Source organism: Glycine soja, chromosome 10 (assembly GCF_004193775.1).
Source record: "Glycine soja cultivar W05 chromosome 10, ASM419377v2, whole genome shotgun sequence".
Taxonomy (NCBI): Eukaryota; Viridiplantae; Streptophyta; class Magnoliopsida; order Fabales; family Fabaceae; genus Glycine; species Glycine soja.
The window spans coordinates 6949598-6976683 of NC_041011.1; the positions used below are offsets into that span (position 1 = coordinate 6949598).

Below are 27086 nucleotides of genomic sequence, written 5' to 3' on the forward strand. Positions count from 1 at the left end.
TTTCTCTGTCATCTGGTCTCATTCCTTTATTTTCTCACTTCTTTTTTCTGCTTATTATTTTTTATAGCAGAGGTAACATTGACATTGCAACAAAGACTATATTTTGTGAGCTGATCACATTGTGAAAAATTATTCCTTTCATTTGACCCAACTCTATGTAGAGGCTCTCTTATTTTACTACTAGTCTACTACTAATAATAAAAAAATAGCCAAATTAATCAAGTACCACGATTTGAGTTAGTAAGATATTATGATTCACCGTTATTTAAATTAGTATGATTCACAAAATCAAATCAAGCGGTTTAAGATTCGAATCTTAATTTTAGGTATGAAATAAATCTTATTAAAAAAAAATATTTACTTTAACAAAGATTAATCACTAATTCAAGTAAAACTCACATCTTAACAGCTATAGTCTTCACTTCCGCTAATAGTTTAGCACATTCTTGTTTAGACATGGCAAGAAAACCTGTACCCATGGGTATCCGCCTGAATCCGTTCTGACTATGACCGGTAATATCCGAGTTGACCGGATATGGGTTCGGGTTCGGGTTTTCCTGATAACCAAAAGTCAGATACGGGTACGGGTACGAGTATGAAATTATTAGACCCGTCCTGACCCCGAACTCGAACCCGCTCTGCCACTTAAAATCTTTAGAATTTTTGCATAATTTAATCAAAAAGGCATAGAATTTTTATTACTAATTAATTTTATTTTAATTTTTTTACATAATTTAATATTATTTTCTTAACTATTTTTGTAGACACACGCGTTATAATAAATTTATTGATATATAAGTAGTTAAAAATATATGTTTAACAATCAATTTATTTTTTCTAAAATCAAATTTTTAATATTTTTTACAGAAAAAGTATTTTTCTAATTTGAATCGTGTATGGGATGGAGTCGGGATACCCGATACACGACGAGTATGGGGATGAGATAATAAACTTAAACAGGTCGATACAGGTGTGAAAATATGTTGGGAAGTCGGAATAAGAGATTGGGGAGATAATATCTGTACCTATTCCACCCATTGTCATGTCTATTCTTGTTATTATGGGGTCCTGAAGCACCGGGAGATTTTACCCGTTGGTGTCAATTAGGTAGTATCTGAACTTTTGTTTGTTGCTCTCCACGGAACATTGGCATTGATAGGTTTCATGTTAGGTGAATTTCAACTTGCTTGATCCGTTCAAGTTACTTTATATAATTATATCACTACAATGTTCAGAAACGACAAAACAAATTTCAAGTATTTTGTTTGGGCCAAGGGGATCCAGTTTTGAAGAAATGGCCCAACCCAAATAGTCCATATCATTATTATACGTTGAATGATAAGAGCGGAGAGTGGTGAGGAAACCATTGTCACCGACGGCGATGACAATGGCAATAGCCGCTTCCTCACTGTCTTCCCCTGTTCTCTCCTACACCAAATTCTCCAACCCTACTCCGCGCTTCACGAACTCAAAAAATTCCATCTTTGCCCTCTCGTGTTCTTCTCCGAAGAGCATTCCGGTGACGGAGAAGGAAGTGCTCCAAGCCATAGCCGACTCCGACGGCAAGAACCTCCCATGCGTCAGAACCTACGACACCGACCTGTCTCAGCTCACTCTCGTCGGAACCGTCGATTTCCACCAAGCTCTGACGGCCGCCGCCGCCGACGGCGGTGAAGTCGCCACCGACCACATCGACGCCGGCTTGGACGCCATGGTCGTCGAAACCGTGTTCCCTGCTCCTTCATGCGACCACGCCACTGTCTCCACTCGACTGGTTCGTGTTTTTTTATCGGCAAATGTTAGCTTTGTTAAAAATTTCAGTTTGGGGACTCGAACTCGAGACCTCTCCCCTCTCCCTTCTTGACTGGTTCGTGAAATTGAAAAAGGAGAATCATAAAATGTTACGAATTTGTCAAAGCCACACTGTATATTCTTTTTAATTTTATTATTCGATTATTGTTTAAGGAATTCTCTGCATTGCACGTTCTGTATCGTGCACGTAGGAGATAGCATGGCGTAATGTGATAAATGTACTTGAAGGTTCTGTTACTTACGCGTTGTTGGATAAACTTCTTTATAAAGAAAAAAAAAACAAAACTAAGGTAAAATGGATTGAATTTCTCTTCTAAGCTAAAATCAACTTAGAAGAGCATATTTGGGAATCCTTGCTTTTGTGTTCGTTTTGCTTTTATCCGTTGGATTTTACTTTTATCCGTTGGATTTTACTTTTATCCATTGGATTTGCATTGGAATGCATGCCTCAACATTTGGAAATGCAAATCAAGCATGCACTTATGCATTTCAGCTTTTATAAAAGTTAACTCCATAAGTTAGTTCATGAGAAAAACTTAACTCATTTTACCTTATTATTTCTCTCTTATATAATATAAGTGTTTATGAAGAAGTTTATCGGAACGGGACTATAATTTTGTATATTGAGCTACGATTGCATTAGGGATGACACATGGTGTATGTTGTGACGAGGAAATTGTGAACATGTTTGAGGTGCTTGTATGTGTTAGGCTGCAATTGTGGGATGTGTTTGTAATTTAGTTTATTGAAATGTTTTGGTGGGAGATTGTGGCAATGCAATATGAGGATTGAATTTCAAAGCTTGTTGTTTTGACAGTTCTTACCTGCTAGGAAAGTTAAAGAAAAAGCCGCTAAGCTCAGGAATTCTTTCCCTAAAGATCTATTTTCCGGCTCTGGGTCTAAGAATGTACTTGCTATGACCTTTAGGCAAGTAGTTTTGCAGCAGATTTGGAGCTTTGACCTAACTGTCTTTCAACCGGGAGAGGAACGGAAGATGGTTGATCTTGAAACACCGAGAGAGGTTCGCTGCCTTTCATTTCTTTTGAAGTTTTTTTGAGTTTTGATATCTCTGTTGCTATTGTAAGTTGTAATTTCATATTATAATGTCTGTCCTGCAGGTGGACCTGATACTGATGCATTGAGTTCTTTTTATGCATTTCATATGAACAGGTTCCTGCATCTTTTGCTCTTAGCTCAGCTGATGAATATCTTATCTCAGTGCTTGCAGAAGCGATTTGCATCTCTGCACTTCAAAGCACCCAAATACAATTTCTTGAGAAAGTCAAAGGTGGTAATAGAGGTGGTTTCTTTCGCTGGTTTCGAAAGCCTGAAAGTGTGCAATCAAAAGATTCTGCAGTTATCTTATCCAAATTATTTGAAGATGAGATAGTTGAAAATGCTAGGAGTCTATTGGATAACTATAATTTAATGAAGGATGGCTTCAAGCCTGTGAAAATTAAGTCAGGGCATCATTGGTGGAAGTCATCATGTTATGAAAAGTTAGAGAAAATTGGTGGTTCTGATTTCAGTGCTTGGGCAAGTGAGTATGTACCTGCATATCGGTTAGAGATTGACACCAAGATATTGGGAGATTCCAAAATTGGAGGCTGGAAGAAGTCTGCAGAGAATAGGTGGGAAGTTCTTTTGACCCACTCTCAAATGGTATTTTGACTTTTCCTTTTGCACTGGCCTTTTATTTTTAATGTTAAATTTTATTTTCAATTATTGGGAGTTGTGGCTCAACTATTTTAGTAAGCTTAGCAGTGGGCTTTGTTTTTGTATTCAGTTTTATTAAAAAGAGAAGAAAAAGAAGATAGCAAGACCTTTGGCTCAATATTCTTGTTTGAGTTGTGGGTAGCCTTCCCTCTTTCTCACTTCAAGTTATTAGATATCCAAGTGACAGTCTGCTTTAACCACCTCAGAGTTGGCCGTAGGCTACAATTGTTGGTGATTAATTGGACTGAATGGGTCTATGGGGTCAAAGCAAGTCCTTAAAGTATATCTCATAAAAACCACTAAAACATAGGTATAACTTCATCTGAATTTTCTCTTTAAATTATTATTGTCTAAAACCAGTTGTAACAATTCGTTGGTAAGTTTGAATATGATGTCTTTAGTTCATTACTTAGTTATTGCTCTGTTTATTTAGATTTACTTATTGCATATACACCTATGCTATAGAAGGGTTGTACTTGGGTCACCTGAAGTTATGTGATAACTGTGTCATTAATATCATGTATACAATAGATGTCATTCAGTTGTAAGTTTAACAAACAAAATTGCAGGTTCAGTTGGCTGAAACACTAGATATATACTATGTGGATCCTTATTCCCTACCTAATAAACAATTATCCTGCGGTGTGGCTGCCAAGTTTGCAAATGTGTCCAATAAAAAGGTGATCTAATGTCTCTTTTTTTTCTTTCTTTAAATCTGAAAAACTTTATTTCGTGGCATCCATTGTTGTGGACCAAAAATGCGGAGGACCAAATTTCCTTTACAGGAGGAACAGTGTAGAAACTTCGATGCTGATGCTGAAATAAACGCCAAAGATATAGTTTTCTTGTACTCATACAAATAAGTAAACAAGGACAGTTCTCATTGAATTTTTTCATTAGTTAATAGTTATATTTTCTTCGTATTAATTGGTTTTTTAATATGACTGTTGAGGAGAGTACATTATTTAACTTTTTTTATTCTTTAATTATTTTTGTAGGGGAATTCTTTTCCAAAATTTTTGTCACTTGCCCTTGCAAGTGGTATATTTCTTGTAGCAATTAGTGCTCTGGGTCAATTTTGTTTGCCTTGGTTATGCAAGGAAAGGAAACACTCAGTAGAACATAGATCTCTACCATCATCTGAAGTCGATGTTGCAATCAATGACTTTTTTGATACACAAAAGGTTTGCACTCTATCCTTTTTTCTTTTATTCTTTTATGCAATTATACTGATTGCTATGTTGAGAATATTCACAAGTAGTTCATGCAAAATTTGCGTCCACTTTTTAGGAATGAGTAAATACAGAGTTTACTATTAAACTACCTCCTTATTGTGCTTCTTTCCTTTCATTTGTACTTCCAAATAGTCCATATTATTTGAAGTTTTTGACAACTCACAACTATTTAGATCTGAACAAAATGGTAATTTGTTGTAGACCTCTTTGTGCCTTTTGTTTAGCATTTTAGACTTCTTATCACCATCATAGTTATCAATTCCAGAGTGTGTCTTTCCCTATCTCTCAAATAAAGAATGAAATATACAATAACAGTGCCTTTCTTTTCCTCAACCTCATTCTCAACTACTTGAAGCAGAAACAGAGTATGGCTTTCCTTATCTCTCAAATAAAGAATGAAATATACCCCCCCAAAATAAATAAATAGGACCAGTGTCCCACAATAACTGGGATATTGATGGAATTTTTCTGTCAACAATAGCAGCCGCAATGGCCATGATTTTTGGGATAGCAGCTGCTATTTGGGGCCACAACTCTTGCTACACAAAAACACTCCACCAGAGTCTGGAGTAGAACTGCTATTGGGGACTATTAACTACTATGATCACCACATTAGCATTACTGTCTTATAGCCACAAATATGCCTTCTTATTTAGATAAATGAAGATTTCATTTAGAAAGAAAAGATTACAAACCAGGAGAAACCTGGGAATACTTTACAAAGGACACTACAAATTTAAGTTTATTAAAGGGGAGGTAACTAGTGCCCAAGGCTTCCACCTCGTTTTTGCGTGTGTGAATTTTTTTTTTTTGTTCAGAAGACCCAGGCCTTACCTTTGCATCTCAGACAAACAACTGCCCTTTCAGAATGAAAATTTCTGGAATTACACGCCTGCAAAATGCACCATACACCAGCAAAAAATTCACAACTCAAAAGTGCCTTATTGAATTTCCTACAGGGAAAGGCATTATATAATGTTAAAATTTTAGAACCCTAATTCTTGAATGTCAAAACTTAGCAAGTGGTTGGATAGGCTTGAATGTTCTCACATTCAAAATGGGCTGCCCAAGAAATCTATCTTATTATATACAAAAGATACCATATTTGAGACAATGAAGACACATTATGGAAAAAGGCTTGTCTAGGAAATGGTTTGATCTCTAAGTTATAATACTGAAAAGGTGACTGAATTTTGGCACTGGCTTGTGCCCTATTGTTTGCTGTCCTATGTTGTAACACTGACACTTCAGTGCAAAGGTTATAGGCCATTTGTAGTAGCTTTGTTTTTGAGTTCCTCCTGGCATATTTGTACTGTTTGTTTAGTAGTTTATAGCGCCTTATACTTCTTTCTGAGAACTTGTTTGGATCTTTTACATGGATAGTTGGAAGAGTATTGTGTGTTAGCTATTGCCAAGGCAAAGGGCACTTTTGGCTGGTCAGGTGAAATTAAGGTGGAGGATGGTATTGGTGTATGGATTGGAGAATTGCCGGCTTACTTGAGAGGTGAAGGTGTCGATACTCTTTCTACTTCAGAGAATATAGATGCAGATGCAAAAGTGTCCATACAAGACATTGCTAGTTACCAGGTACTCCAGAATTTCAGAATATTATAATTTTGTCAGGCAACTCTTATTACTGCATTTATTGATTTTCTTGCCCTTGCAATTGTTTTCAAAAAACAGGTGGTTTTCTCTAGCGAGGGAAAGATAGTTGGTTTCCAACCTTTGAGTCGTGTGGCTGTCAATCATTGGTCTGTTAATCCTTTAGCAAGGGAGCTATATGGAGGGAAAAAGCTTTCTCCAAGTAGGATCTAATTACTTTTAATACTTTGTTTTATCATAACGCTATTAAAGTTGCTCAGTGTTTTTCTCTTGGATTTTCTCAAGCAGGTATCATTGAACCAGGTCTCAAGGTGTCCCTTCCTGAAAAAGTTATCGTTGTAGAGTTATTAATGTCAATAAATCCAGATGCATATTTTGCTCTAGCCAGGCCATTCCGGTGACCCTTTTCTTGGGGTAATTGTAAGACTAGAAGCTAGTTAGTCTCCTACTCTACTGGTTGATTAACCAATCAGAATATTGTAGATTTAAGGTTATATTCCCCCTAAGTGAAAATTTTCTGGCACCACCTCGAGTTTTTATCCGTTTCTTTTTTTAATAGGCATCCTGAATACTTTAGCACATTGTTTCAAGATAGTTCATAACCCTTTCTCAATATGAATCTACTTGGAACATCATTTATGCATTGATTGGCTGAGAAAACAGATAGGGGGTGGAAACAAGAGAGAAATGAAGATATAAATATATTAGAGAGAGAAAGAAAACAAAGTGAAGTGAATATGATGTACCGTTTGGATGAGTGGAAATTAAAATGGAAAAAAATTCTGCTTATTTGAATAAATAAAAGAGTAGAAAAAAATGAAGATAATGTAGATATAGACATTTTTACCTTTATGCAAGGAAGATTGGGGAAATGGAGGGTGAAAACGAGAAATGGTGTATTTTCAGTTTTCTTGGTGTATTTTATAAAAAGGTTAAATCACTCTCATGAGAATGAGATTATTACAAAAAGTTATAAAATGTTTGTTATTATTTAAAATTTCTAGGAATATTGTTTATTGTCAATTACTTAATTTTTTTCACCTATAAAGGTAGAAAAAATTATTATTTATTTATTAATATTTTAAAAGAATTATATCCGAAAATTACTTGTGTTCTTTTCTACCAAACATTAAAACTTATTATTTTCATATTACTATTTCTGGGAACGTAAATACTAAACCAGCTATAGCAAAAACTAAAACTTCTTTGGAACTATGCTGCGCCGAAGTGGGTGCTTTTTGATGTTTTTATTTAGACTGTCCTTGCATCACTGGGTTTTTCTCTGAGCACCATGCAAATTGTTGGTACATTTACTACATTATGTGTAATTTTAGTTTTGTCCTTCCATAAAAATAAGGATGGGCAATCTTATTGGACTTTCAGATAGTGAATCCATAAATGATCCATACGATTTTTTTAATTTTTTTTTCAAAAATATATTTTACGAATTAATTTAAAATTAATGATCTAAGCAAAAATTGAATATGTGATTTTTGTGTTATTAGCACGATGCTTTAACCAATTGAGTTAATAGATCATTTATGTAATGTAAATCCATTTGCACAAGGTTTAAGGATGGATCTTCAAAGGTTATTTTTTTTTATGAAATTCAGAAAATAGAATGGATAAGGAGAATGAAGAAGGTGATTGGAAGAATCATTCCTTCGGATGTCATACACAAGTGATGTTCCTTGATAAATCAATTTCTTGAATCACTCAAGTAACTAAGGAGATTCACTCTCACACTTTAAAAGGTGATTAAAACTCAATTCAAGGTCTGTTTTTTATTAGAAAATGTGCAGCCCATAAATAAGAATGACATCAAGTTGGTTACACAAGTGAGAGGATGAAATGATCACTAAAAATAACAATTGATGGTGTCATTATACCTAATTAAAACTAGAATTAAGACACAAAAACATAATGCTTAGCTCTTGGTCAGCCAAGAGGCATCCGCAAGTCTAGAGTTTCCACCTTATTAAACCTTAATTTCTTTAAAAATAAACAAGCCCATAGGTGGTGAAAATTCAAAGAGAATTGACAACCACTTTAACACAAGTTTGAGCCTTTATTTCAACTAACAAAATACTAATAAAACCACTCAACAAAGGTGGCGCCCTCTACTCTTCTTGGAACATGGTGCAATTGACAATCCGAAACTTCTCCACTTGTAACTTGGGCCTAAATTCAAATAGCATGGTTAACACTTATTGAAGAGTTTCCTTGGCCTTCTTTGTACTAGTCCTTGGCATAGGTCCTCTAAGTCTTTCTAGAGGTTCTTTGCCCTTAGTCCTTGCCATGTCCTCATCACTCTCTCCCTCTTCAAAAGGATTTGTCCTCAAATCAGCTTCTCCATCTACATAAAAAAGAGTTAAGTCAGACACATTAAATGTAGTACTCACATTATACTCACCGGACAATTCAATCTTGTATGCATATTCATTTATCCTTTCAAGTACTTGAAATGGACCATCCCCTCTTGGTTGAAGCTTGGATTTTCTTTGCTCTGGAAACCTCTCCTTTCTCATGTGAACCCAAACCCAATCTCCGGGTTGGAAAATAACCTTTTTGCGCCTTTGTTTGCTTGTCTAGCATAGCTCTCATTCCTTTTTTCAATTTGGGCCTTGACTCTTTCATGGAGCTTTTTCACATAGTCCGCTTTGGCTTGTCCTTCCTTATGCTTAAAAACTAAAATATTAGGCATTGACAACAAATCAAGAGGAGTTAGTGGATTGCAACCATAAATAACCTCAAAAGGAAAACAACTAGTGGTGTTATGCACAACCCTATTATAAGCAAATTCAATGTGAGGTAAGCAAACTTCCCAATTTTTAAGATTCTATTTTCAAAACGGTCCTTAGCAAGGTACCCAAAGTCCTATTCACGACCTTCGTTTGTCCATCCGTTTGAGGGTGACAAGTAGTAGAAAATAGTAACTTAGTACCCAACTTTCCTCATACGGTCCTCCAAAAATGGCTTTGGAACTTGGAGTCCCTGTCACTAATAATGCTTCTTGGTAATCCATGGAGTTTCACCACTTCTTTGAAGAACAAATCCGCCACATGATTAGCATCATCAAATTTCCTACAAGGGATAAAATGAGTCATTTTAGAAAACCTATCATCAACAACAAATATTAAATCCTTACCATTAATTGTTCTAGGCAGCCCTAAAACAAAGTCCATTGATAAATCAATCCATGAAGAATCCGGAATTAGCAAAGAGGTATACAAACTATGAGGCATTACCGTTGACTTGGCCTTTTTGCAAACAATACAACACTCACAAAATTTTTGCACATCTTTCTTCATGTTAGGCCAATAAAAATGTTCTTTCAATGTATCTAAGGTCTTTTGGACCCCAAAATGCCCCATCTACCCACATTCATGGGCTTCACACACAAGCAAGTTTCTAGTAGAACACTTGGACACACATAATTTATTTTCTTTGAAAAGATAGCCCTCATATCTATAAAAACCATCTTTAGAAAACTTTTCACAATTTTTGAAGATTTCACCAAAGGTGTCATCTCCTTCATACATTTCTTTTAAGCAATCAAATCCAATCATTTTTGTTTCAAGCATAGAAAGCAAAAAGTGTCTTCTTGACAAGGCATCCGCAACAATATTTCCTTTTCCCTTTTTATGTTTAATAACATAAGGAAATTGCTCAAGAAATTCCATCCATTTTGCATGTCTTTTGTTTAGCTTGCCTTGTCCCTTTAAGTATTTTAGGGACTTATGGTCACTATGGATCACAAACTCCTTGGGATAAAGATAGTGTTGCCATGTTTTCAACGCTCTCACTAAGACATACAACTCTTTATCACAAGTAGAATAGTTAAAGTTAGGTCCACTTAATTTCTCACTAAAATAAGCAATTGGATGACCTTCTTGTAACAATATAGCCTCAATCCCAACATTTGAAGCATCACATTCAATTTCAAAAGATTTTGAAAAATTTGGCAAAGCAAGTATGGAGACATTGGTTAACTTTTGCTTAAGAGCATTGAAAGCTTCTTCTTGTTTCTCTTCTCATTTGAAAACAACATTTTTTTTAATTACCTCATTCAAAGGTGCTGCCAAAGTACTAAAATCCTTCACAAATCGCCTATAAAAACTTGCTAGGCCATGAAAACTTCTCACCTCGGTCACACTTTTAGGTGTAGGCTACTCTTGGATAGCCTTGACCTTTTCTTCATCAACTTGAACCCCTTTGGAACTCACTACAAAACCAAGAAACACAACATGGTCTTTGCAAAAGATGCATTTTTCAAGGTTAGCATACAATTGTTCCTTCCTAAACACACACAACACCGATTTTAAATGTGCAACATGCAAATCAAGGGTTGTGCTATAAACAAGGATATCATCAAAGTACACCACCATAAATTTACCAATGAATTCTCTCAAAACATGGTTCATTAATCTCATAAAAGTGCTTGGTGCATTAGTCAAACCGAAAGGCATAACCAACCATTCATATAATCCATATAGTTTTGAAAGCAGTTTTCCATTCATCTCCTTCTTTAATCCTGATTCGATTGTAACCACTTTTCAAATCAATTTTGGAAAAGAAACAAGCACCATGCAATTCATCAAGCAAATCATTATTAAGTCTAGGTATTGGATACTTATATTTAATGGTAATATTGTTTAAAGCTCTACAATCGGAGCACATCCTCCAAGAACCATCTTTTTTTGGAATCAAAATTACCGGTACAACACATGGACTCATGCTATCTCTTACCCATCCCTTACCAATGAGTTCTTCCACTTGTCTTTGGATCTCCTTGGTCTCTTAAGGGTTGCTCCTATAAGTTGGCCTATTAGACAAAGAAGCTCACGACATGAGATCAATTTGATGCTTAATTCCCCTCAATGGTGGCAACCTACTTGGAACACTTGATGGAAACACCTCTTCAAATTCCTGCAAAAGAGTTTTCACACTAGAAGGCAATTCAAAGTTATCAAAAGTGTTAGTTGTCAAAACATAATTTTTGCAAATTAACAAGTATAAGGGTTGTTTTGAATGAAACAACCATTTGACCTCTCCCTTTGTAGCTAGAAAATTGTCCCTCACTTCAAGTGTTTCACTCATCTTTTTCCTCTCTTGTGTTTCCCTCTTTTTGTCCTCACTTTTTGAACTCTCAAGTGTTTAGCTCTCTTTTTCTTTTTCTCTATTTTCTTGAAGAATTTTCTCTCTCATTTTTTTATCCTCACACACTTCTTGTGGACTCAATGATTTGAGCACTATCTTTTTGCCTTGATACATGAAAGAGATCTTGTTGGTGAAACCATCATGATTATCCCTCTTATCAAATTGCCATGGTCTCCCCAAGAGTAAGTGGATGGCCTCCATAGGAACAACATCACAAAGCACCTTATCATTGTACTTTCCAATGGAAATATCAAACTCCACTAGCTTCCTTACTTGCACCTCTCCATCCTCACTAAGCCATTGAAGCTTATATGGCCTAGGATGTGGTTTTGTGACTAAATTCAATTTAGACACAAGTCTTGCACTTGCCACATTGGTACAACTCCCTCCATCAATGATCACCATGCAAACTTTGCCATTGATCAAACATCTAGTGTGGAAAATGTTTTGTCTTTAACTTTTCTCCATAGACTTCAATTAATGGCCAAGTAACCGTCTAATCATCAACAATTCTCCCTCCGGTGTTTTCTCCACTTCCTCCTCATCATCCTCACTCTCTTTTCCCTTTTCAACTTCGGACTCACTAATGTACTCTCCATCTCTAAGAATCATGGCTTTCTTGTTAGGGCACTCATGTGCATAATGTCCCAAGCCTTGGCACCGAAAGCACTTCACATCCCAACTCTTTTTTTAGGATTGTTCTTGGAATTTTGGAGGAGTTTTTGATGGTATAGGTGCTACATTAGAGGTGGCAGCCCCTTTACTCTTGTTCTTTCAACTAGAAGAACCATAATTAGTGAAACTCCTTTTGGCCACACCTTTCCTCTTCAATTGTTGCTCTACCCGGATTGTTTTGTGAAGCAAATCCTCCATTTCAACAAATTCTTGCAGCTCAACAACATCACGGATATCACTATTTAAACCATTAAGAAATCTAGCCATAGTTACCTCTTCATCCTCTTCTATCTTGGCTTGAATCATGAGCACCTCCATTTCTTTATAGTATTCCTCAACGCCTTTGCTACCTTGGGACAACTTTTGAAGTTTGAATTTTAAGTCCCTAGTATAGCTTGTCGGCACATACCGCTTCCTCATGATCCTTTTCATCTCAACCCAAGTTTCCACCAAAGGCTCCTCATTTCTAGCTCTCTCCCTTTGCAATTTGTTCCACCACACAAGAGCATAATCTGAGAATTCTGCGGCTGCTAGCTTTAGTTTTTGGGCCTCCTCATAGGTGTTACATGAGAAGATATGCTCTATCTTGAGCTCCCACTCCAAATATGCCTCCGGATTACTTTTGCCTTTAAAGGGAGGAATGTTGAGCTTGACTCCTTCAATTCATTTTGGCCTTGGACCACCACCATTTCCACCTCTCCTTTCGTCCTCATGACGTTCACGATTCTCTAATCGCTCAATTCTTTCATACAACTCCTTGTTGTTCTCTCTCAATAATCTTTGCATTTGAGCATTGAGAGCATCCAACAAGAATCTTTGTGCCCCATCCAATTGATATTCACCACCACCTGACATGTTCAAAATAAAAATAATAATAGTTATAAAGAAAATAGAATCTCACCACACTCAAGTGTATCTCTCAAATATGACTTTTTTTTTTAAATTTTGTACACTCTTGCCTTTTTCCACTCTAGAATTCTCCTTGAGTTCTAAAGCAATTCAAGAGAAAGTTTACACAAAGTTCAACCATCAATTTGTGACAAGGAAAAGGCTTAGGGTTAGGCTAACAAAGGCTTAAAACAAGGACAAAAAATTCTAGCAACTACACAATGGGATTTTTTTGAAGGAATTAAACTTCATAATTTGGTAATTCAAACCTTCTAAAAACCAATTATATTACCTTCAAGAATTTTTGAAAGATATTATAGCATGAACCATTCAACCCAAATTATTTTTTAAAAAAATAAGTTTTTGCCTTTTTTTTTACAAAGATATTATGTAAAATAATTAATGTCATTATATATAATACTAAAATTTCTAATATATATTTAATGCACATATAAATTTACATAATAAATTTTGTGACAATTAATTTTTATCTAATAATTAATTTGTTTACATATATAAGATAGGAAGAACTGTTTCACAAAATATACTTCTAAGTAATTGTTTCATAGATCTTATATCTATCTATATGAAGAAGAAATCATGTGACAGAAATATTCTTATTTGTACAAATGGTACTTTGAACTTGAAACAAATATGAAGAAATTAATAGTACTTCTCTATCTTTGAGTTGTTCTTCTGGATTTGTTCAGTAAAAGGATGGAGAACTATTATATGGACCATTTAAATCAGATGCTGCATTGTTTGCTCAAATCTTGATTTAGAAGGAGTTAGAGGTTTTGGAAGTGGCTAGGTAAATGAAAAAAGCATTAAGTATTACGAGAGAATAAATATTGATGATAATTTTTTTGGGTGCACAAGCTGAAATTTTCTTGATGGTAGACCAAAATCAGATTCTGCTGCTCGAAAACTTATCCGTGCTATATAAATGACACACAAATTTTATATTTTCCTCATGTGTCAATTATGGGATATTAGTGTATCCAAGTAAAACAAGCAAGTGTAAAGTGTTTTAGCATAATTATGTTCTTGAACTTCTCTAAAACATATAAGCAGATAACGATAATCACAAACAAAAATGTATGAATAATACTTTTGATGATTGCACCTGTTTCAGACAAAATTTATGCTTGGACCAAGCAATCACTCCATATGGTTATTCAATTCAAACTATTAATTTGATCCTTCAACATAAACATCAGTGTGTCCTAGTCCCTAACATCAAAGTTTCTCTTTCAGTAATATCCAAAAGTCACAGCAAAGAGAACCTCAGCTTGAACTTGCATTGAATAAACCCACAAGCAAATATCACTTTATAAGAACTGAAGAAGGAAACATATATGCAGTTAAACTATAGATATTGAATGCTACAAAAAAACCTGCTTGAGAGTATCAACAATTTCCTAGTTATTTTCCACCAATTTGCACAAAAAAAAGGCAAAGCTCCCTCTACTCATTGAACAACAAGTCAATTTTCATTGCCCTCTGGATTTTCTAGCCCAAAGTGACGTCTGAACTTGGCAATCTGTCCTAAACTCTCGGCCATTTGGCGCTTCGCCCGAAAGTGGTAAACTTTCCCACCAGGGTGTATCTTTGTCATCATCACATGCATTAACCTACCTATTTGTGTAACATAGGATATCCATTGCTTTTGTGAATGAACTCCCTTCTAGACATGACAATGGGGTGTGGCAGGGACGGGTATTGTCTCTCCAATCCCCGACTCCGACTCCCCAACATGTTCCCATATTCGTACCCGATATTCGACGGTTTAAAGTTTATTATCCCATCCCCGTACCCGTTGGGTATTGGGTATCCCCAACCCCGTCCCGTACCCGATTCAAATTAAAAAAATAATTTTTTTAAAGAAAATATTAAAAATTTGAGTTTAGAAAAAATAAATTGATTGTTAAACATTTATTTTTAATCACTTATGTGTCAACAAATTTATTATAGCGCATGTGTCTACAAAAACTGTTAAGAAAAGAATATTAAATTATGTAAAAATTCTAAAATAAAATTAACTAGTAATAAAAAGTCTAAGCCTTTTGATTAAATTATGTAAAAATTTTAAAAATTTTAAGTGATGAGGCGGGTCCGGGTTTGGGGTTGGGGCGGATGTAGTAATCTCATACCTGTACCCGTACCCAACTTTTGGTTATCGGAAAAATCCAAACCCAAACCCATACCTAGTCGACTCAGATATTACCCGTCAAAGTCGAGACGGATTCGAACGGGTACCCACGGGTACGAGTTTTCTTGCCATGTCTACTCCCTTCTTCATTTCCTATCAATTTGCAACCTCATCACCAACTCACATATTTCATCAAACACTTGGAAGGCATGACAAAAAAAATTGAATTTCATTTCAACATTTAACCCAGAGGAAAGGAAAACAAACAAAACAATTTCTGGGTTAGTATAAAAAAGAGAGTCTAAAAGTTAGCAAATTTCATGGCAACTCGTTAAAATAAAATAAAATTGAATTCCCCTTCTTTCATGTAAAATTGCATGTAACAAAAAATATATAATATGTAAAAAAAATTGTACTTATCAAAATCTGAAGCTAACACAGATGAACATAGCTAAGGTGTGCTCAAGTAGGTACATGAATTAGGATACTATTGGAACTACGATATGTCCAAGGTCCAATATGAAAAGAATTTTTGAGGTTTTCCTTGACTTTGTCTGTGTCAACAAACAATTCAAAATACCTCGACTTTTTTAGAATAGATTCGAGTCAAATAGCAATGATTCGAAGCACTTTACACTATTTTGGAAACCCAAGTGAATACATGAGGAGATGTGAGCGTGTGTAATAGGTTTGTAACGAGTACGAGAGAGAACCTAATAGTGTGGAGAGGGAGGTGCACGTCCTTGTTGATGGGGTGTTATGTTGACATAACAGTCTTGATTGATAGTTATCGGCTTATGGATAATAATCAATAGATAAGGATAACTTATAGATAAAGTTAGAGATAATGTATAGCTTAGAAATAAAAACTAATAAACAATGGTTACTTACTGATAATGTGTAGCTTTGAATACAAGATAAAGAGATGACAATATATTTAAATAATTAGGTGGTTAGAGATAAGTTGTGAGTTGAGAGTCCGACGGTCGGACGTCCATACTTTTATGTCAAGATTAACATGAAGGGTTGACGTAAGTCAAAGTACATGTGAGTGTCTTGTAGACCTTAAAAAAATGTAAAATTACAACGAACAAAAAAATTGAGCTTTCAAATTAACTTAAAAGAAAAAAATTTGTGCACTTAGGATACAAAGAAATTCAATTTCCAAGATTTGATATAGTTGTAGAGTGCAAGAAAAGATGAGATTTTTAGGTTTTGGTTGGATATCATGGTGGTGGGCTAATTTGGGCCCAACAGGCCCACTTGGATTAGCCCAAATAAACATATATGGGTCATTGAGTTAACTCCTATATATTTTTTAAAAAATAAAAAAGATAAATAAAATTTTTTTCCCATCAAAAGTGTAATATGATGATAAATTTGTCCTTAAAAAAATGCGGACAAATTAATAACATCATTAAATTTATAAAATTATTTTGTTATTAAATTATAAAGGTTAATAATTAATTTTACAATAATTTTTAAAGATTAATTTAATATTAAGTTGTAAAATTTAAAAATTAATTTAAGATTAAATTTTTTATTGGACTAATTTGTTGAAATTTAAAATTTTATGAATTTTACTATTATTAAAAAAATTAGGGACCCTATAAATAAGACAAGAGATAAAATAAAAAATAAAAAATAAAAAATAAAAAATAAAAAGTCAATAATCTAAATTCGTGTCCTTCAAAATTAAATAATTTATAAATAACAAATAATTTATCTCGCAAATTTGTGTGCAGTTTAACTAGGGTTTTTGGAATTTCGAATAAAGGGAAAGAGGGTGCAAAGTGCATCTTCTTTTTGTTGTTCTCTCAAACTTTAACAATCTCATAAATAAATAATCAGAACGAAGAAGAAGAAGAATTGAATTCGAAAAATCGTAGCGTAGCGTTGGTTGCGATTGAAACGGTACGATGGGAAGAGGAAAATTCAAGAGCAAGCCCACCGGTCGCCGCCAGTTCTCCACCCCGGAAGATATGCGTGAGTGTCCCCTTTTTCTCACTTTTCGTTGTAGTTTACGTCTTTGCCCTTTGAATTTCGATTGCTGTTTACTATTCTTTGTGGGTCTTTTTTTATGTCACCTGAATCCAAGAAATTTTGTTGTTGCAAAATAATGGTTTTTCAATTTTGTTATTGTTTTTTTTTTTTTTTTTGTGTTTTGTTGAAGCTGTAGAATGGGATGAAGGGCGGTGCATGGATGTTTTGATGTGTGTTTGGAATTTGTTGGGATTGTTAGATCTGGCTTGTGAAGTCTCTGAATATCTATCTGTTATTGTTTTGAATTGAATTTGAGTCACTGTTTTCATTTATTTGGTTTAACTGTTGAGTTTTGTGCCTTTTTGTTTGATTTTTTTGTTCGGAAGCTTTAAAAGTGAGCTACAGTTGCAAAATAGACATGAGTCAGGACCTTAGATGAATGGGAGAAATTGTATGTGTTTTTTTTTCAATGGTGGAGAGAAAACTGTACTAATTACTCCTTTAATTTGTTGATATTGTCATTTTGCTGTTTGTGGTTTTGGTGAGTTTCTATTTCGGCTATCCTTTATTATGGAGTATGGACTATAACTCATGAATATGTCTGTTGTGTATGTGGGTTTTGTGAATATGAGGAAAGAGAAGAGCACATGAACAGCCTGTTTTGTGGATACAATTTATTTTTCTTTCAAGAATTGTTAACATTACATTTTGTGGATATTGGGGAGAAAATGGATTGGATTGTGGATGTGGGACTGATACATCAGGCAGACACACAAAGGTGTGGTTATTTTAAAAAGTTTTAGTGGATCTTTGTAGGTTTGACAAAGGACACATGCGGAAGAAATTGACATCTTTATTTGTTCAACCCTGTGATTGCTTTTAAATTAATACCTTAGTTCAATGCCAGATGCATTTCCTTTCTAGTATCTTTTGGTCTGACGTAGTAACATGCATATTGGGAAATTTAATGTTTTGTTATTTGACGTGATTTCCACTCACCATAGGTCTTGTCCAGTTTGTTAATACTTTGTGGAGGGATTACTGTTTGTTTAATTATAAGCCAATTCCTTTATGTTGATGCTTAGCTGAAGTAAAGGTTCTTGTTGATGCCAACACCCTTTGGCCCCCTTCCCCTTCTAAGAAAAGAAACAGAAAATATGATATTTTGTAATGGTGAAAAGGAAAAAAGTGCCTCTGAAAACTTAAATGTTGCTTGTGGTTACTGCAGTTGCTGGAACCTCTAACCGTCCTCGAACTTTTAGACAGGTTTTCTTCTGCATCCTTTCCCCCTCTTCATTTTGCACCTCTCTCTCAAAGCACACACATGTGATCACTTACACACAGAATAGTTTTGTTTAGATAAAGTATCTGTGGCAACAATTCATTTTTATATGCACATGATATGAATTAATTTGTTCCCCATTTTCTTTATATCTTTTTCATTATCTTGCCAACTTATTAGAAAGAAGCTGAGCATGAAGAGGAGCCTGAGGAAGTATCTGGGGATGAATCTGGAGAAGAATCAGAAGAGGAAACTTCTGTTAGTATTTTGTAGTAATTACTAATATAGATGGATTGCATTTTTTTGCTTTTATAAAAGGCTTTGTTTCTTTCTATGGTCTTACCCCATCAATATGAAATTTGTTGTCTTGTCACTATATAATGTATGCAGAAGAAAAAAGGAACACAAGGAGTTATTGAGATTGAAAATCCTAACTTGGTAAAGCCAAAGAGCTTGAAAGCTAGAGATGTTGATGTGAGTTCAACTTTACTGTTGTGGACCTTACTCCTTACAGTTACATAGACATATTTATAGAGGTTGGAAGAATAATGCTATTTTCTTGTGGATGCAGGTTGGAAAAACAACAGAACTTTCAAGGCGTGAAAGGTTTGCTACTTTTCATTTTCTTGTTGTTTAAATGTGGGCAAGGTTGTCAAAATTGAGATTCCACCTAGCATCAGAAAAGAGGGGAGGGGAATGTGTAAATCGTGGGATTGTAAATGCATAAGAAGGTCTAACACAACTAATAAGTTATTGTTAAAAGGGGAGCTGATCAGCAGAACATTCTATTATGTCTAACTATTTCAGTTTCAGTTCTATATTAGGGGAATTTTGAAAGTGAAACTTCTGAAACATGTTTTTTAATATATTTAAATTTTCATGCCTGTTTGCAGAGAGGAGATAGAGAAACAGAGAGCCCATGAGCGCTATATGAGGCTGCAAGAGCAAGGAAAAACAGAACAAGCAAAGAAGGATTTAGGTACCGCTAGCTCTTGAAAATTGAAATAGTTTCTCTAATTATGTGCTTTTGCCCTTTTTACATCTTTTTTCTGCCTTGATTGGTTGATATGGTAGGTACTAAGCTGTATGAGTTCTGCCGGGAGACATGATCTTTTATGAAGGCTATTATTGTTTTTCCAATGATTAATGTTTAGTTTCTGTCATGCAGAACGTTTAGCTCTTATACGTCAGCAAAGGGAAGATGCTGCTAAAAAGCGAGAAGAAGAGAAAGCTGGTTAGCTCTAAAAACTGTTGGGTTTTTTTATTTTTTCTTTTCGATTGGCAAATGTTAGTTTGTTAGAATGTTATTCTATTTTTATATCCAAAAGCTTGAAACTAGTAAGTTAATTTGTTTCAGCGAAAGAGCAGAAGAAGGCTGAGGCGCGCAAGTGAGTTTCCTGGAAAATGTCATGCCACCAAAAATTTGCTCCAATTAGTAAGGTGGAACGGTTGCTCCTACTACACTTAAAACATTATGTCCATTTGGCTTTATATTATGGTATTACCACACCAAGCTGGTAACATGTAATGCAATTATATTTTCATATTCTGTGGTTTAAAATCGTGATTATATATAAACGTTTTTAAAAATTACACATTAGGATATGCTCTTTTTTCTGAAATGAAGGTTGATATTTCTATCCAGATACTGAAATTGCACATAGTGTTTGTGGTTGCGTTAGATGTTTCTAAACTGTAGGATATGCTGATATGCATATTAAATCAACGGTTCCCACCTATTCGTTAGTTTTTCATTGCACATTTGTGACATTAATCATTTCCATTTGGCCAGTTTATTTTCAAACTTCAAATGAAATACCCTAGAATAACCTCAAACTAGTACCCATCTCTCATACACTAATATTGTTACTCTCAATTATAACAAACATCAGAGTTTCTAAAAGTATGTCTTTTTTTTCCTGACACGTGAGGTAGAATTCTAGGGAAGTAGACAAAAGAAGCACCGATTGAAACTCCTGTACTAGTTCGTTCATAACAAAAATATTGTTTCGTTTTTTTTTATTCTTTCAATAATATACATGTTTAATTTTAGAATTATTTTAATAAGTTTATAATATATTTTAGCGGTGAGAGAGGTAATAGTATGACTTAAATGCAATTCTGGTCTTATTTTGTTCAAGCCTTAATTTTGGTTCTTTATTTTAAAATATAGACATTTGATTTTTCTATTTTAAAAAATCCATAATTTTGATCTCTTATTTCAAAATAGAGATATTTTTTGTATTTTAAAAAATTTACCATTTTGGTCTAATTCTCATTTTATCTATGTTTTTATTGCTTTTATTTTTTATGTTTTAATTAATTAAATTATTTTGATACTTTAAAGAAATATATTAAGATTAAGATTTAATTGGATCAAAGTCAAAGAAATAAAACCTAAATAAAATTAAAAATTTGATAAAAATTATGAATTTTTAAAATATGAAGGTCACAGGATACTGAAAATATATTTAAGTATAATAATATATGTTTTAAAAAATTATAATTTGTATAGGTTGAATTATATAATTGATTTTTTAATTATATTTTAAGATTCAATTTGATTCTTTAATTATTTAAAATACTTTAGTTGAATCTCTTAATTATTTGAAACTTCAATTAGGTCTTTTAAATATTTAAAATATTATAATTAGATTCTTTTGTATAATGAAATATAAAAATTTGATTGAATTTTTTAATAATTGAAAGATTTGAATTTTTTAAAATAATTAACGGATTTTATTGAATTTTTTAATAATTAAGAGATCCAATTAAATTTTTAAGAATAATCAAGAGACCAATTATATAATTAAATCTTTTAAATAACATAAAATTATTATTCTAATAGGAAAAGATGAAATGGGAATGAAAAAAATGACAAATAATATGACATTATAACTCATAAGATTAACACATAGTGTAAGATTGTGGTGCGTTGTTCACATGTGTAAAAACTGAAAATGATGTAATTAGCAGAATGAAAATTTTATTTCAATTAACGGCAACGAAATTAGTCTATTATTAGCACGTGGTTGAGACACATGTGGTAAGCAGGACAAAAAAAGACGAGGATATAATATTTTGAATTTTGAATAATATGACGTTATTACGTCCCATTTAAGTTTAAAACCCTCTTTGGTTCTTCAAAATCAAAACTTCAAATCAAGTCAATCCCTAATTTGAATTGAACAAACCAGTGCAGTGCAATGGAGGTTCTGTACAGGAAGCTCTATGACAAGTACACCAGACTAAAGGTTTCTTCTTTCTTTCTTCTGCAATTCATCTTTCTTTCATCACCTTATTACTCATTCTTCTTCCTTTTTCTTTCTCCTTTTATTTAGTCTAACAAACTTTCTGATTTGGATCACCTCAACGAAGAACAAGAACTCAAATTCAGAAACTTCTCGTCCGGTACCTTTCTTTTTTCTTCTCTATCCCTTATTATTTCCTCTGCTGCGCGTCAATTTCTTTAACATTTGAGTGTTGCAGCTGCGGAAGAGTTGATAGAGCACTTGATGACCGAAAAGGAAGAGCTTCTTGGACAAGTTCATCACTTGAGAAGCGAGCTCGCTTCCCTTAGGTACCCACGTTTCCCACAATCAAACCCCTTTTCAGGGAAGAGAAATGCTAGCCACACTTTCTTTCTAAGACTCTCTATGATTGGTTTAATATATTGGAATTCACAATTTTTGGTAGATTTTGTTTCTCATTTAATGATTTTTTCTCCTGATTTATATTCAATGAGAAGCAAAACCTGCCAATTGTTGATGATTTCCAATAAGTTATAACCAAGGGAGAGTCTTTCCTCTTTCAGGGAATGTTTCTTTGCTTTTTTATGCAAATGTAATGTTTTTTTTATTGGAAAATGTTTGATGCTAGTTTGTTAGTATTTTTGTTATTCAAACCCTCAACCTCTCTCTCTCCCCTTCTCGCTTCAGCCACCAAGCCAACCTTATAATAACATGTTTGGGGTGACAGTGAGGTGAGCCAAAATCAATTATGAAACCAAGGTGAATGTGAAGCAACATATAGTTGCTTTTGAAAAATCATGGTGACACTGGTTTTGAGGTAGCCACCATGATTTTAAAGGGTATCTAAAGATGCTATAACTCCTTTACGCAAATGTAATGTTGTGTTTCTTTAAATTTCAGGGCTGCCAAAGACAACCAGGTTGTTGATTATCAGAGGCTTTTGATGGAGGAAACCCGCAAAAGTGAGTCTATCCATCGATTTTCTGGGTATTAATAATAATAGTAAGTGTAATTGTTCAAAAACAATACTTTTTACACCGTCTTAAGTTGTTGTGCTTGTCTTATGATGTTTTTCAGCATAATTACTAGTTTATTGCTCTGAGTCTCAAACTGTTTAGTTACTTTTCATATTTTTCTTATCAATTCCTTATTGAAACAGAAGGCAGGGGTTTATGGCTTACCATTATGATAGCTGTTTAGTTAATCTTTTTCTTGGCAATTTTTGTGGGAATCTATGCAATGTTGGAGTTTGATTATGCTTCATTGCATCTATTTCCATGCTCATGTCTTCTAATGTATCTCAATTTCATTTATTCTTCTCGTCTATTGATGATTTGGGTGTGAAATTTTGGCAGATGAAGCTCTTTCTGAAGAAGTTGAGAAATTGCTGAAGCTTCGCCAGGAAGGAACATCTCATGATTTAAATTATAACAGTAAGATCATGACCTTAGATGATCAGTTTAAGGCTAACTACAGCTCATCTGTAAGAATGACAAGAAAACGTACAAGGCAGAATGCTTTGGAGAAAGAAGCAAGGCTTATATCTTTTGAAAATGATCAAGCTAATTCTGTGGAGAGAGAGTCAACTGAAAACACTTGCAAGGAGACCGCTTCTGGTAAGGTGAGCTTTTAAAACCCTAAACATGGAATATATAAGTGTAAGTATGTGTTTATTTATACTTATATGAATGTATAAACACACACACATGTAACATTTCGTTTAATTCATTTGAGTGGAAAACATAATCACCTTTATATGCTGACATTTTGTTGTGAAAAAGCTGCTGGAGGGCTGTACCAAGGCTAATGATCAACCAGGTTGGTGTTAGCAATTGTTATTCATGCTTGGTGTGTGACTTGTTTGGTTGGAATTTTGGTATATTTTATGTATCCTCATTGCATTTTACAGGCATTGATGTACAGGAAAGTGGTCGTCGTAACTGGCTTATTCAAGTTCTTTTTGAGTATGCACTGGGCATGAAATTATCCACTGACTATCAAACTGAAGGAATTTGCCTTTCTGCAGTGCATCAATCAAGCGGTAATTCATAATTTTTGTTGTAACTGATTTCTTTGTCTTATTATTTCTTAATCTTATTACACATTGTTTAAATCTAGATATTTATCTGGAATTTTGATGGCTAGGTTGGTGGTCAAGATAAGATAAGCAAGATAAAAGTAGAAAAGGAAATGAAAGTGATTAGCTCTTATCCTATCAAGTGTGTAAGACACCAAATAACCTAACATATAGTAATATAAATTGCTTGAAAATAACAAAAAATACCCTTATAAAAAGGTAAAAGTAGGGAGAGAAGGTTACTGTTTTTTTATTTATTTAAGATAGAGCATGAAAACAGAATACAGATAGACAGATCATAGATGCTCAATGAGCCTAAAAACACAGCGGGAAAAGATCGAGAGAAGTGCTGAAGATACTTTGCACTTTATGTGTACCTCAGACAGATAGATGGTGATAGAATGGGGCTGAGCTGACAAGACACAAACGGGACACAGTTGCCAGTTAAATTTTGCTGCCTTCTCACAATTGCTCTTTAGATAGACAGGATTTCGTGGGGGTGCTAAACATAATGGCAGTTTTTGGTCACTGGTTGATTACACAGAATGCAAAGTTATTTTATTCTTAGTTTAGTAAGACCTTTGTTTCATTTGTGGGTCATTCTTTGGCAAAGCTGATCTTGGTCACAGTTCATAGAGTATTTTTACAGCTACATCTCATTTTTTAGTTTTTAAACAAAATTCTTGCAATTTAACATTTTGCAGAATGCAGATATGTAACTGCTCGGTTAACTTGTTTCTTTTATTGCAACGATGATAGGTTACTCCTTCAGTTTATCGTGGATTAGCAAATCCCCTGATGAGGAAGCAGAACTGCTGTACCATGTTTTATCTCTAGGTACATTTGAAAGAGTGGCCCCAGAATGGATGAGGGAGGACATCATGTTCAGCCCTAGCATGTGCCCCATATTCTTTGAAAGGGTATATCGTGTTATCAAGTTGAACCACTAATGTTTTTGTAGCATTGATTGCTTATTCCCCCAATCCTTTTGCTGTACGTATCTGGCTATGTGGTATTTCCCTTTCAAAAATATCAACTTCCTCAAGTCATGATTGATTAAACTAGTTCTGATGTTTGCTGGGACCGTATGTCTAGAGAGGGCAAGTTTTGTGCCAATTTTCCGGTGATAATCTGGTCAAGTGAGGACATGAGCATACTCTAGGGATCCGGTATTACTATATCATTTACTTGAACCGTTACATTATATAAATTTAATTTGGTTGCACATGAGCTATGTTTCATGGTCCTTCACTTGACATGGAATAGAGGGTTTAGGAAGATCACTGTTAAATCTGTTTCGCTCAGCTGTTCACATGGTGAATCAAGGATGCTTCCCTTTGTTCAAGAAAATTAGGCCAGCTTATGGGTCTTGGAGATTATGTTCATTGCAATCATATTAGAAGGGAAGCAAACCAGGTGGCCGATTTCCTTATTGCCAATTCCGGATGTTACGAGTGTATTAGCTTACAGTCACTGGCTGAAAGAGATGTATATATCAAATCTTTAGAGGAGATAAATAAAGTCAAAAAAGCCCACAATTAAACCAACGGGGGTCGTGTCTAAGGGAACCGTGGAAGGGAGTAGACTTTCACGGTTAAAAGAAGTGTCTCGAGAGACTTGTGGGAAAAAAAACCAACGATTAATTCCTTTTTCAAGACTTTAACTTCATCTCTTCCTGGACCATATGCTTGACTCTACGAATATAAACAAGAAACTGCCATTTGTTCGACGTATATATAGTTGCCACTTATTTTTTGGCATTAGTTTATTGTTGTGGGCTTTCATTAGGAAAATGATAAAGGACAACGATGAAACGAAAGTAGGCTTGGCCGGTAACAAGAACGAAGGCCTGCATGTGTAAAAAGATTGAAAGTAAATCTTATTCTATGGTTTATAAGGTACAAATTGTAACATGATTTTTCATAAAATAAATTAAAAAAGATTTTCTTTAAAAATAAACAGAATTTTAGAAAAATAATGAGATTTTTATAATTAAATAAATAAAGAGAAATAGTTTTATTAATTAAAATAATATTTTTAAGGTAAGTAAAATAAAAATATATTTTCAGAAAATAAAAAGAAATGTATTATTTATTCATTTGATAAAGAGTAAAATAGAGTTTGTTTTTATAAAAAAAATGGAATAAATAATAACCTGAGAGTATTCTAACTATAAATAGAGACATTAGTTCAGTTTTTTACATTTTACTCTACTCTTTTCAAATTCGTTTTCCCTTATTTTTCTTTCAAAATTTTCTTTTTTTCTCGCGTACATCCAAACATGTCATTGTAAAACTACAATCCTAAACTCGTTAACTATTAAATTGTCGTGAAATTTGGACACCACCTTCGCAACTCATCTTTGCACATTTCCATTGTTGAATTATATATGTTTGACGGACCAATTGATGTCTCGATGTGAAATTATTGTGGATATGTTCTTGTGTTGAGTGTGAACTCTAGAAATTGGGTTTTTTCTAATTAGCATGAATTGATGAGATTAAGTGTTTACTGATTGACAAGTGTACTAATTCGTCCAAGTAGTAATTTAAAACGGTAAGATTGAGTATCGTGTTCACAAGGATTTTCTTGTACTCAAATAATGCGTATTCAAATTATATGCAATTAATAATTGAATTTATACGAAATTTAGTAAATTGGGTTCTCTCCTTTAAGAAAAGCTTCCATGACATGCACAATCCCAAACGTATATTCGGATTCACACATGATCTCATCACGCATCAATATCTATCTCATTCTCACTCTGATTTCAATATTCACTCCCATCTTCTACCAAAAGAACATAACACTGCATTGGCATGTCCAAATCCAAAATTATTATAGACAAGATATTAACACCAGAAAACAAAAGGGTTAATTTGTTCTACCAGACAAAGGGATCTAGAAAGTCAAATTCATTTCTCTATTTACAAAATTCTAAAAAAAAAAGAAGATAGGATATTCATATTCCTTCTTTCTTTACAAAAATATAAAACTACAGATATTTTTCCTTTTTCTAATTACTACTTTCCTAATTAGATGTTAACTAAAATTCTGAAATCAAACTTCTCTTGGATCAACAAAAATTGAGAATCCTGGAAGCATTTTAGTCCAATCACCGAGAGAGCCATCATTGTAATCTTCTCCTAATCTCTTAATGCACAACAAATCTTCTTCGCATGAGATAACGCACCGTAACGGTTCTTGGCTTAAGACTTCGGTGGCCACCACCTCATAGCTGCGATCCTTGGCA

General features: G+C 34.1%; 3 protein-coding genes across 3 annotated transcripts; all 3 read left to right on the forward strand.

The window, feature by feature from the left end:
* Positions 1 to 1334: 1334 nt before the first annotated feature.
* Positions 1335 to 7010, forward strand: LOC114372472. The gene is made up of 8 exons (XM_028330037.1): positions 1335 to 1774; positions 2630 to 2833; positions 2983 to 3474; positions 4098 to 4208; positions 4527 to 4712; positions 6147 to 6350; positions 6447 to 6567; positions 6654 to 7010. Exons 1-8 carry the CDS (start codon positions 1382 to 1384, stop codon positions 6764 to 6766), a joined length of 1824 nt encoding a protein of 607 aa, XP_028185838.1. The 5' UTR covers positions 1335 to 1381; the 3' UTR covers positions 6767 to 7010.
* A 9966-nt stretch (positions 7011 to 16976) lies between these two features.
* On the forward strand, positions 16977 to 20149 carry LOC114369360 (28 kDa heat- and acid-stable phosphoprotein-like). The gene is made up of 8 exons (XM_028326578.1): positions 16977 to 17226; positions 18452 to 18489; positions 18686 to 18763; positions 18896 to 18979; positions 19077 to 19111; positions 19399 to 19484; positions 19674 to 19739; positions 19863 to 20149. Exons 1-8 carry the CDS (start codon positions 17160 to 17162, stop codon positions 19895 to 19897), a joined length of 489 nt encoding a protein of 162 aa, XP_028182379.1. The 5' UTR covers positions 16977 to 17159; the 3' UTR covers positions 19898 to 20149.
* A 1457-nt stretch (positions 20150 to 21606) lies between these two features.
* LOC114369854 (interaptin-like) lies at positions 21607 to 25124 on the forward strand. Its single transcript, XM_028327121.1, has 8 exons — positions 21607 to 21759; positions 21847 to 21916; positions 21995 to 22085; positions 22657 to 22718; positions 23112 to 23377; positions 23538 to 23574; positions 23666 to 23797; positions 24593 to 25124. Exons 1-8 carry the CDS (start codon positions 21712 to 21714, stop codon positions 24781 to 24783), a joined length of 897 nt encoding a protein of 298 aa, XP_028182922.1. The 5' UTR covers positions 21607 to 21711; the 3' UTR covers positions 24784 to 25124.
* The last annotated feature ends 1962 nt before the right edge of the window (positions 25125 to 27086 follow it).